General features: G+C 38.4%; 1 protein-coding gene across 1 annotated transcript in view; it reads right to left on the reverse strand.

The window, feature by feature from the left end:
• Window positions 1-12,909, reverse strand: part of dnah12 (dynein, axonemal, heavy chain 12) — a 260,737-nt gene that overhangs the window by 12,517 nt on the left and 235,311 nt on the right. Inside the window, exons 64-70 of the mRNA XM_060835852.1 lie at window positions 11,657-11,797; window positions 11,408-11,545; window positions 9,617-9,850; window positions 6,324-6,512; window positions 6,039-6,142; window positions 4,212-4,416; window positions 2,338-2,475 (exon numbers count right to left, since the gene is read on the reverse strand). Coding sequence (XP_060691835.1) covers window positions 2,338-2,475; window positions 4,212-4,416; window positions 6,039-6,142; window positions 6,324-6,512; window positions 9,617-9,850; window positions 11,408-11,545; window positions 11,657-11,797 — 1,149 coding nt within the window. The remainder of the gene's footprint in view (window positions 1-2,337; window positions 2,476-4,211; window positions 4,417-6,038; window positions 6,143-6,323; window positions 6,513-9,616; window positions 9,851-11,407; window positions 11,546-11,656; window positions 11,798-12,909) is intronic.

The following is a 12,909-nucleotide window of genomic DNA, read 5'->3' on the forward strand; positions in this document are numbered from 1 at the left end:
AAGGAGAATCCAAAGGGTTTTTACAAATATATTAAGGACAAAAGGGTAACTAGGGAGAGAGTAGGACCCCTCAAAGTTCAGCAAGGCGGCCTTTGTGTGGAGCCACAGAAAATGGGGGAGATACTTAACGAGTATTTTGCATCAGTATTTACTGTGGAAAAGGATATGGAAGATATAGAAAGTAGGGAAATAGATGATGACACCTTGCAAAAAGTCCAGATTACAGAGGACGGCGGCACGGTGGCACAGTGGTTAGCACTGCTGCCTCATAGCGCCAGGGACCTGGGTTCGATTCCCGCCTCAGGCGACTGACTGTGTGGAGTTTGCACGTTCTCCCCGTGTCTGCGTGGGTTTCCTCCGGGTGCTCCGGTTTCCTCCCACAGTCCAAAGATGTGCGGGTCAGGTGAATTGGCCATGCTAAATTGCCCGTAGTGTTAGGTAAGGGGTAAATGTAGGGGTATGGGTGGGTTTCGCTTCGGCGGGTCGGTGTGGACTTGTTGGGCTGAAGGGCCTGTTTCCACACTGTAAGTCTAATCTAAAGTATATTTAAGGACGAAGTGCTGGATGTCTTGAAACGGTTAAAGGTGGAGAAATCCCCAGGACCTGATCAGGTGTACCTGAGAACTCTGTGGGAAGCTAGAGAAGTGATTGCTGGGCCTCTTGCTGAGATATTTCGATCATCAATAGTCACAGGTGAGGTGCCAGAAGACTAGAGGTTGGCTAACGTAGTGCCACTGTTTAAGAAGAGTTGTAAGGACAAGCCAGGGAACTATAGGCCAGTGAGCCTGATGTTGGTGGTGGGCAAATTGTTGGTGGGAATCCTGAGGGACAGGATGTATATGTATTTGGAAGAGCAAGGACTGATTAGGGATAGTCAACACAGCATGGGAAATCATGTCTTACAAACTTGATTGAGTGTTTTGAAGAAGTAACAAAGAGGATTGATGAGGGCAGAGTGATCTGTATGGACTTAAGTAAGGTGTTCCGACAAGGTTCCCATGGGAGTATGGAAAGCAAGGTTAGATCTCACGGAATAAAGGGAGAACTATCCATTTGGATACAGAACTGGCTCAAAGGCAGAAGACAGAAGGTGGTGGTATAGGGTTGTTTTTCAGACTGGAGGCTTGTGACCAGTGGAGTGCTACAAGGATCGGTGCTGGGTCCTCTACTTTTTGTCATTTACATACATGATTTGGATGCGAGCATAAGAGGTACAGTTAGTAACTTTGCAGATGACACCAAAATTGGAGTTGTAGTGGACAGTGAAGAAGGTTACTTCAGATTACAACAGGATCTTGATGTGATAGGCCAATGAGCCGAGAAGTGGCAGACGGAGTTTAATTCAGATAAATGCAAGGTGTTAATTTTGGGAAAGCAAATCTTAGCAGGACTTATACACTTAATGGTAAGATCCTAGAGAGTGTTGCTGAGTAAAGAGACCTTGGAGTGCAGGTTCATAACTCCTTGAAAGTGGAGTCGCAGGTAGAAAAGATAGTGAAGAAAGTGTTTGGTATGCTTTCTTTAATTGGTCAGAATATTGAGTACAGGATTTGGGAGGTGATGTTACGGCTGTACAGGACATTGGTTTGGCCACTGTTGGACTATTGCTTGCAATTTCATCTCCTTCCTATTGGAAGGATGTTGTGAAACTTGAAAGGGTTCAGAAAAGATTTACAAGGACGTTGCCAGGGTTGGAGGATTTGAGCTATAGGGAGAGGCTGAACAGACTGGGGCTGTATTTCCTGGAGCATTGGAGGCTGAGGGGTGACCTTATAGAGGTTTACAAATTTATGAGGGGCATCGATAAGATAAATAGACAAAGTCTTTGCTCTGGGGTAGGGGAGTCCAGAACTAGAGGGCATTGGTTTAGGGTGAGAGGGGAAAGATATAAAAGGGACCTAAGGAGCAACTTTTTCATGCAGAGGGTGGTACGTGTATGGAATGAGCTGTCAGAGGAAGTGGTGGAGGCTGGTACAATTACAACAGTTAAAAGGATTTGGATGGGTATATGAATAGGAAGGGTTTGGAGGATTATGGGCTGGGTGCTGACAGGTGGGACTAGATTGGGTTGGGATATCTGGTCAGCATGGACGGGTTGGACCGAAGGGTTTGTTTCCATGCTGTACATCTTTATGACTCTATGTTGTCCCTTCTTCTTGCAATGAAAATTAAACATTTTGACAACACTTGATTTAATGCTGGTAGGAAATATTGGTTAAACAATGCATGAAGAAAATTTCACAATGCTGATTTTATTCTTTATTGATGAGAAATACAGTGAAAATTGAAGAGAAAGTAATTAAGAGGCAAAAAGAAAAAGTAACAGATGAAGATTACCTCGTACTCAAATCCCAGTAGGTCAATTGGGATGGTGTACTTTCTGGCATAGTTCTGCATTACACCAGTCAAGAAGGCTTGGGTAAAGAAAAACCCAGACAACCAGAAGACAGTAGGCTTTTCATTATCAAACCAGCTCTGTCAAATATAAAACACTGAATTAGTTACAGCATTTATAGAAACAAAATCTACTTTAATTAGTTCAAAAATGAGATTAAGGAATTTGAGAATTTAATAATACATAGTTTGATGAATCCCTCATCAAACATACACAAAATTCATGTGGTAAAGTTTCTAAATCAAGTCATTGAGAAACCAAAGTTTGAATTATCTAGAAAATAGGAAGGGAGTAGGGGTGGAGAACATTGCTGTTTTGAGATTAAGAAAACTGGAATAACAGGTTTTCCTCACATAGATCATATTTAGTGGCAGGATCTTATCATCATTTTCCGTCTCTGCTTCTATTTTTTCATTTCAACTCGCCAGACATTAGAGCAGATGGACTTCTGGCATGGCTGTGGAGGAGTGGTGAGGAGAGGAGGAGGGATCAAAGATACTAGATCAGAATCATTGATGGTGAAAGAAATTGGAAGGATCTGTGAGGAATATTATAAGTCAGGTCAGAAATTGGAAGTGCCTTGAGGAAGAAAACAAATGAATTAATAATGGAGAAGATTAGCTTTGTGGGGAATTCATGAGAATGTGGGTGGAAAGGAGACCTGAAGGTTTGGTGAGGGAGATTGGAAAACTCAGTGGAAGATTAAAAAGGCCTGGTGGGTGAGCAGAGGCAGAGAAGGGCCATACAGGATAGATTGGAAGAGCTCAACTTTGGAAAGATTTGTGATAGAAGAGATCAGAGGCTTCATTGGAGATCAATAGGGTCATTGTGGGTTAGTGAAGGGCATTGTGATATGGAACAATTGGAAGGGATTAAGGGGAGATTGAAAGAGTTTAAGGGGTTTGAGGGAAGTTTATATTTGTAGTAGATAGCTTGGGCAGGACAAATCAGAAGAGTGTTACTGGGTTTAGAGATCAGAAGGGTCATGGTGTAGCATGTGCTTGCAGAAAGTGTGTGAAGCACATAAAGTGAATTCAGTAGGCACTTACTTCAACACCTAGCAGTTTTTACTGAAGCAAACTCCTTCATTAATGAAGAACCCTACCTCCTTTCCCCTCAACGCAACACCACTTCTCATTATTTCTAATCATTATTGGTTTTCTTGCTGGTTAAAGTACTAGTACAAGAGGCAATTCTGATTAAAGTGCAGAAGATAGTCTTTGAATCTGAGCAGGCATTTGTTAATAGTTTTAATGATTAATATTGTGGATAATCATGGAACCAAAACTCCAGAATAATTTACATGGTTTGTGGATGGCTTTAGTTGGAAAGTGGGATTTATGACATACACAGATCTCTTTGTACTTGCTATATATGAAATACGAAAGAAAGGATCACATAATTCAGATCATTAGGAATACTGGAAAACGATGCATTGCAGAGAAACAATGAGGTAAATAATAGCATTATGCACACGAGATGGGGGTTCACAGAATAATGAAATAATAGATAAGAAAGTAATTTATTATATGCAATAATGATAGTTAATTTTATGCAATAACATGAGGAAGAAAATTAATCCACTTCCTATATGGTATTGTATTCATGAGAAGTTCTTCATTGGTCAGATAATAAATGGAAGCTATGTAATCAGGAAGATTGGAGTGGTCTCACTGAAAGAACACTTTTCTTCATATAATACAAGATTTATACTAAGGCATAGAGATACATGTATTAACATTCATTATTTTCCAGCTTTTACTAACATTTTGGTCTCTAGTTATTTTGAGATCATGATAATCTACATAATGTTTACCTGTAGGAATTGTAGCCGTGCCAAAAAATCAGTAATGTAGCTCCCTAATGGCTTGAGGCTGGGATAAGAACGTTGAGCCCATTGATCGGGAAGTTTTCCAACGAGCAAACTTCCTGCCAGTGCTTCCAGCTTTGAATCCATCACTACTAGACCTTTAATTGCTTTCTGAAGGCTCTGAAGGGTGAATCGTATTGTTCGAATTAAACTAAAATTAAGAGAGATGAAAGAACAAAATTGTAATAAAATAGTACCTAGGTCCTGATTGCTAATTATTAACTATTCAGTCAAACTAAAGCCATGAAGGGTCTAGAAACCAAGAAGGAAAATTTAAAAATTGTGGTGTTGCTTAACAATGGTCAAATTACCATCGGTCAGCAGGGATGGCAGTGACGGGTACAAGTACAGAACTTAGTACAAGTTACGAAACTGGCAATAGAATTTTGCATGATCTCAGTAGACGGAGGGGCCGAGGTCTCGTGCACAATGTGCTTTTGCCTAGTCTCCTGAATGGGAAGCAGACTTCACTGAAAACTCCGAGCCCCAGAAGAAATCAATTAATCAAATAATCAATTATCCGAACGAAATAGTACCCGCCAATCTCATTCAGATAATTGAGGTTCCTCTGTATTTTGGTGAAGCTGTACTGTACCCATTTCCAAGGTCAAAATAGCCCTTCTGAAATGCAATGCCCAGAACTGAATATATGTTTCTAAATTGGGTTAATCAGAGTTTTCTATAACTGCAGAATAATTTCATCTCCCGAGTTTTACATCCACTGCATTTTTGAATTACTTTTTGTAGTTGTCCACTAGCCTTTAATGATTTCTGTGCACGGAACCCTAAAACTCTCTGCTGCTCCTTGGTATCCAGATTCTCTCTGATCTACCTTTCAGGTCCAAGTGTGAATGATTTCATACCTTTCCACATTAAATTCCATCTGCCACAGGTTTGTCTACTCGTTCAATTGACTCTTTGCAATTTTCTGCTCTCATCTATGCTCTTTTCAATACCAATTTTCATCAATAAATTGAATATACCATTCTTCGTTCTTTCATCAAAGTCATTTATAAATACCATGAACAGCTGAGGCATATTAAGCTGGGGTAATCATATATCCTGCACATACCTTTTATCCCTACTCTCATGACAGACTAGATCAGCTTTCAGAGGGAACAACAATTTAAATTGCATGAGAACACTGACTGGCAAATTTATTCATATTTGTACACAAAGCTTGGGAACATTACCCATGGCAAATCTCGACTAGTTCACTTGCCGTTTTTAAAATTTAAATAAAGCCAAAACAGTTTCTACCATACTGTTGTCAGAATACTGAATGGACTCACAAACTCTTAACATTCTCCTGTACCGTGTTTTTATTTTTGCGGCTGTTTACCTATTATTCGCTTATCCATGCTCCTTAACTATGTGATCTGCCTGAACTGCTCGCAAGACAAAGCTTTCACTGTGCCTTGGTACACGTGACAATAAAGTCAATTCAATTCATTGCAAACTTTGAACTTAACCAGTCCCTGGTGCATTCTCCAGGACAATGCCTTTATCAGAATTCGTCGGCTGACCAATCAGCACCCTGTTTTTCATACAACTTAAATTCCATTTTCAAGTGTATAGTCTTGCAGCTGTCCTGATGTGAGAGTAAAATAAGAAGTTTCAACAATATGTCTTTTTTTCAGTAATATTCAAGTTCTTTTACAACCAAGTGATTATCCATACTCAGCCTCTTGTATTCTCACTAGTTCAAATTTTATTGTTAGAATATTCAGAATTATAAATCTCTCTAATAAGAGGAAAAACACCTCTACTTACTTATTGAATCGCTCCATCTCTTGTACTAATACTGTGTTCATGCTTTCTTCATATTTTACTGGGTATTTATTCAATGCTTCTTCAATATCATAATCTTTAGGGAGCTGGAAGAATCACAAATGTGTTTGGTAACTAACAAAACAAAATGAGTCAAACTCTATGAAAAGAAATAGCCCCTAAACACAGAGACATTTGAATATAGCTATGCATGATCTTGTTGACAATGCCAAGTACTTTGACATGGAACACATATACTGAAGTAATATTGCTTCGACATTCAAGTACCTTTTCAAGGATATCTGTTGCAATATCAAATAGTACATGATCACCAGAGCCAGATGCACCTCCCTGTCCACTGCCTCCCTGTGTTAGTAGCAATGAATCAAACATTATCTTGGTTTGTTGTAGATCCTTTGAGATATCTACATTTTCATGCATTCCAAAGACCTCTGGGTGCTGAGAGGAGGGTAGTTTCTGTGGAGACAGGAAAAAATGTTAAAAATAATATGATAAAACAAGAAACAAAAGGGCCAGGTTTCAACTGTTGGCTAATGCATTTAAGGCAGACTTCTTGTGCATTTTGGAATGCTATGCTAACTATAATCCATTCATGCAATCTTGAAATACAATGGATGGAATGTGTGTCGTAAACTGGATATTGACTGCCCTATCCAATGATCCTCAAAGGCAATAGAAGTACTTTTTGTTTCCCTCTCAAATAACTTCAACTCGTTAAATCTCTTAAAATCGAGCATTCCAATTGTGGGAGTCAGCCAACCTATGTTGAGCACAATACCACATAAAACACCGCTTTTTATATATCACGCCTGAGTACATTATGAATATTTTTAAATGGTCAACACAAACAAAGTCTTAAGATAGCCACTGTGAAATTTATGACCTTTAGTATTTGAACTATAAACAGTATTGCACATCAGGTGTTTACACAATATGCATCTGGAACCATCTGGAGATTTAGACGGCTCTTTGTTCAGGGGTGAAACACATAAAAGGACTACAGGTACTCCAATCTGCCTAACTCCAGCATTTATCCTGAACAAAAGGAACACTTGGTAGCAGGCAGGGATGGATACTACCAATTTTCCTGATAACATGATGGATTTTCTCTTTCAAATTAGACTGGGTGAATCTTAAATGTGTTCAACTACAACACAGCATGCTGGAATCAACATAACACCAGCCCTGGTGGAAATGACTTGGATTTTGTGAAAATCACAGTGAGATAATCCTGGTTTATGTCTGCTATCCGAATATCAGTACAAACAGTCTATAGATATTTCCACCAAAAAGCCACTGAATCAACAGTTCAATTGGTCAAAAAGGGATCACAAACTAGCTGCAAGTCACCAAGCAGGCACATAATGAACAGCAATTCCTTGAACAAAATTGAGGGATCTCAACAATGAGAAGGACTCCCAACCTGTTCTAAACTCAAGTTCTCACCTGAGAACCAACTGCCTAGATGAAATCTGTTTTAAAGGCTGGATAGTGGGCAGTGCTGTCCATTCTAGTATTTGCATGGCAGCTTCTCCTGTTAGTCCTGATACTGGTGATCCCATGGGTGCTCCATTGATTTATTTGTATACCTGGCTGTTGAAGATGAAGTTGGTTGTGAGGCACAGATCTAATAGCTTGAGGTTGCTGTCTTTGCTGATGGTGTTGGCATTGTAGGTTGCCTACATTCCTGGTTCTTTGAGGAACACAGGAAGTTAGCATGCAGTTACAACAAAGGAAGGAAAACAGCTGTAAACCTTTATTCCAAAGGAACTGAAGCACTACAATAAAGAAACCTAGCTACATTTGTACAGATATCTGGTGAATCCATACTTGGAATACTATGTACAGTTCTGATCTCCAAATTTAAGATTGGATACGTTTGCATTGGAGGCAGTACAGCAAAAGTTCACTAAATAGGTTCTTGAGATGAGGGAACAGTTTTAAAATGAGAGTCTGAATAAACTGGAGCTATATTCACTATATATTTAGAAGAATGAGAGGTGATCTCATTGAAACATACAAAACTCTTAAGATGTTTAATACAGTAAATGCTGCTGGTCAGGGAATCTAATATAAGGGGCACATACTTAGGATAAAGGACCATCATTGAAATGATTTAGCATAAAGAGGAGGAGAAATTACTGCATTCAAAAGGGTCATGGATGATCCCTTGATGCATACATTTAAAGTTGGAATAGTTGGCTTTTTGGTCTCTGAGGGAACCGTGAATAATGGGGAGTAGGCAAGAAACTGGAATTGAAGCCCAAGATCAGCCTTGATCATATGAGCAGGCTTGAGAGATCCGACAGTTTACTTCTGCTCAGATTTGTGCGTATCTGAAAACTGTAGTAAATGCCCACAGCTCATTGCAGCATTTCTTAATGATCAGACCAAACAGGCAGAGATATAGCTACATTGATTTTACTCCTGATTGTGATGTTATCATGAAAAAATTCACAAGATTTGTAAAAATAATTACTGAGCTTTTCAATGGCTAACTTATAAAATGCATTTGTAAGAGTTAATAAACCAAATTTTAAAGTGAGGTGTAAACCTGTTGGGTGTGATTTTTGCTCTCCCTGGAGGCAAAGTGAAAGAGAAATAAGTGGGTACACTTGCCCTGAAGAAAAGCTTGCCATCAGCCCTCTGCAATTAAGTACTGAGCAAGAAAGCCACTGGGTGGCTTACTTCATTTGCCCACAATCAATGGCCAATTAATGGCCACCTAAAAGCCTTAATTTTCTATCTACTCCATTATATCAGTAGGAGGGATGGGGGAGAGAAAGGTGGCTAGTTTCCCAACTGAAAAAACAAAGTAATCTCCCTGCTGAGTTTGGGGAGTTGAAATGTCCTCAATATGGGGTCAATAAACAGCACAAATGGGGTAACAAGAGAATAGTTGTTGAAAGCCTTTGTACCTGAGTTCCCTGACCACCCTCTCTCTATGACCCTCACCACATACCAAGATGATGAAAAAAGCTTAGATTTCGAGAGGCAGACTTTAGGGCACAGAAGCTGCTGGCCTATTATTGGCCATCCTTCAATGGGCAAATGCTTGCTCTCGCTTGCCTCTCAACTCTTAATGAGCTCATTGGCGAGCAATCTAATGAATTCTCTTGTCATTGGGGTAGATGTAATCATCTTTTAACTCCCAATCTTTGACAAAGAAAGGATCTGCCCATTGTCCAGAATTAAAGAATAATTCACAAGAAGAACAGAATTACTTTTATTTTTAAAGTGTAAATTACTGAGTAGAATAAGTAGAATAATTTAAGGATTTTAGTCTATACTGGCCAAAAGAAATAAAAATGATCACATTAAGGTGATACGAATGAATGAACTGAACAGGCTGGATAACCTGTTCAGCATCTTACCCGTTCTTGTCTGAAAAATACACAATACACGGAGACAGTCATGGGTAAATTGTAAACTTTTGACTTGTTACTAAATGTAAAAAAGTTGATTTAATCTTGGGAAGTGAATTCTAAGTAAGAATGATTTATATAATTCAAATGCATTAACAAATGTGTCAAAATGAAAACCAATAAATTATCAAGTACCTTAATGAAGTCAATGTAGTCATCATATTTTCCTTTAGGGGGTATACAGTAATTTCTGCTGGGGGAGAATGAGTATCTTGGGTTCTCTATTAACTCAGAATTGCAAAAATCTGCCAGAATTGTCATTAGTAGACGTCTGTCCCAGTCATCTGTAACACGGCCCCCATAATTACATTCACCAGTAAGATATGTGATGGCTTCAAATGGAACACTCTCATATTCATTTATAAAGAGCTGTGAACAATACAAACGGAAACACTAAATTATCATGGAGCAAATCTGACACTTTTTGTCACTAAATCTGGAAAGGATTAGAGACTAAAGAATCTAAGCAGATTTAAGGTACCAAATTCAGCAAACAACTGACAGATCAGATTAGGATGGACCTTGATGCATTACTAAATTAGATGAAATTGCTTAAAGCATGAGAAGGGATACCATATAACCTTCAATGTCTTCAAACTTGGGAAAGGAAAATAAATCTTGGCTCCTGATCTGAATTATAGTATAAATCATTATATGAATGCTAGGAAAGAATAGGACCGAGATTGATAGCCAAAAACAAAATGTGCTAGCCAGAGAAAATGTTATCTCCTAGCATGAATGTGTGCAAGGACAAATTGACTTTTTATTTAACCAAATAACACATTACTTTTAGGCTCAGAACTTTAATGTAAAATCTTACTTCTTTGTTTTGATAAAAAATAAGGGCCAGGGTTAGGTTGGAGAAGGTGAGGTGGGATTAGAAAAGCAGACACACATGTCATGCAATAAAAATTTAATGAGCACAGCAAGTCCTCATTTAAAATTGTGATTGCATTCCTGAAAAATCACAACATTAAGTTTAATAATTTTAAGTGAAATGCTGTTTCTCATAGGAAACAATGTTAAAATTAGAGTTAGATTCTGTAGGATTTTTCTTATTATAATAAAAGCAATAAAACAGAATACCATGGAAGTTGAAATACTTTACATTGATAAATTTATGCATTGGTAAACGAAAGAACTTTTAGAATAAATTAAGTTAAAAAATATTCAAGATCAATATAGCTTTCCACTTATAGTACCTTTCACTCATTGTCAACCCTGCTTCTGGAACCATCCGTCCCCTTGCCCTCCTGGTCACTGCAGATCATTCCTGTCTTTTAACTTGGGCCTCTTCCCATTTCCACCTCTCCAACTTTCAGCCTCTCTATTTTACTTGTGGGCTCTGTCCTTCTATGGCCCTCTGACCTGCGACCTTTATCTGTCCCTGGCCCTCCAACATGTGGCCTCTCTTAATCCCATCTTGTGATCTAGATCCAAAATAGTCTGGAGTTCTGGCATTGTGAAATTGCAGGTCTATTGGTCTAGAAATACCAAACTGGAGCTGTTGTAATCTATATATTTTTTAAAAATGCTCCTGCTCACTGCTTCCCTCTCCTCAACCCTGGATATCAGCAAGGTCCCTGGAGATGGCCTCCCCTTTGAAAAGGAGCACTTTAATAGTTTTTTTTGCTTGAATAAAAAATTCTTCATAATTTAGTACAATTAAACAAAGTAAGTCAAATTATCATTACCTTATACAGCTCTTAGGAAAGTAGGACAGTAATGACATCACACCATTTATATTTCTTTGCAATTTACTCTAAGAGTTCATCACTAAATGGTGAACACAAAATCAAGTCTATATGCAAGGCAATCATTATCCTGCTTGTGAACTGTGTGTTGTATGGTATTATATTTGAAATTGGTATTTGTTACTTCTTTACTTCTTAGCCACTAAGTCATTCAGTGAAGCTTTTCTGTTACCTGCAACTGTCTGATACTGATACGCAGGTCGGACTCATTAAATCCATACGGAATATTCCAACCAAGAGGACCAAACTTCCTCCTCTCCTGGACAATTGCATGGAAAAAGCAAAGTCCAAAAAGAAGTTTCTCCCAGACCTGATTGAATCAATTAGAAATAGAAGAAGTAAAAATGAGAAATACAATTGAACACAATTTGATAATAAAATTTAACAGTAACAATTTGTACAGCATGAAATCTGAACTGACCATTTCCTTTCCAACGCAGTTATTGAAAAAAGTGGGGTCAGAAATAGGGTCAGTGAGGTACGATTGGAGTAGGTTTAATCGGAGACCAGTGGGAGGTTCGTTAGTCATTTTCACACCATTCTGCAATATAGTCACTGGAAACTAGAACAAAAGCAAAATGGCAAAATAAAATGTCACATGAATCTTGTGTAGAACTGGAAATCCTCAGTTTGTAAACTGATTCTTTTTAGACAATACTGTTGGTATTTAATGTATCTTACATATTAGAAAACAATACTTGCCTTTTATATAAGTTTCAAAATCACAAAAATCTAATTACCATTTTATTTTTTAACTGTATTACATTTGAAATTGGTATTTGTATCTTCTTTGCTTCTTGCATATAGTCAGTGAAGCTTTCACGATTGATAAGTTTTCAAACCTTTGTTATCCAAACTTAAAGTCTCAGTAGAGAACATACTTTCTGCCATTGCACTTACTCTAATTAGTCTGCCAAATACAATATGTCATTGTTAGGAAATCAATTAGTCTGCTTTGAAGTAGCTGAAGTCATAGCTGAAGTCCTCAAGGCTCTAGAGGACTGTAGAGCTGCTCTCTCAACTGAAATAACTAATGGTGAGTTTAATGGTGAGGGTCACCACATCTTAGCTGAGGAGCAAAGTTAAGAAGGCAGGATATTCATGTTGCACTAAGCCGATATAGGAACTAAACATACGCCATTGGCATCACTCTGCATTGCAAACCAGGTGAATTAACCAAATCCCTCTTGGTGATATATCAATAGCTCTTAGCTTTTGCCTGTTCAATTTTGATACAGTGACTGCAGTGAACAGTTGCAATGATTGGGATATTAAAGTCTCTGCTGGGATTCCTTCCATTGAGGGGGCATAAATCATAGGTTTGGTGGCTTGCCCATCACTATTCAATTGAACTCAAAGCTCACCCCATAACAGAGAGTGGGAAGATACTGAAATTGGCAACCTGCTTAACATATGTAAATAACAAACTAAAGATCAATTAAGCCTGTTATCTTCCTTCCACCCTGCATATGTCACAAAAGCCACTTTTCCAACCTCTCCCTGTGGTTCCAAAACTTCTGACTTCTTTCACACTGACTTCCTTTATGGATCTTGCTTGCAGTCCTGCATTATAGAGATTGTTTACTGCAGGAGATGATAGCCCATCAGATTTGTGAAGCACTCCAAAAGCAGGAGATTGGCATGAAATAAGATATAAAAAAGAAATAAAGCTGA

Source organism: Hemiscyllium ocellatum, chromosome 14 (assembly GCF_020745735.1).
Source record: "Hemiscyllium ocellatum isolate sHemOce1 chromosome 14, sHemOce1.pat.X.cur, whole genome shotgun sequence".
NCBI lineage: Eukaryota > Metazoa > Chordata > Chondrichthyes > Orectolobiformes > Hemiscylliidae > Hemiscyllium > Hemiscyllium ocellatum.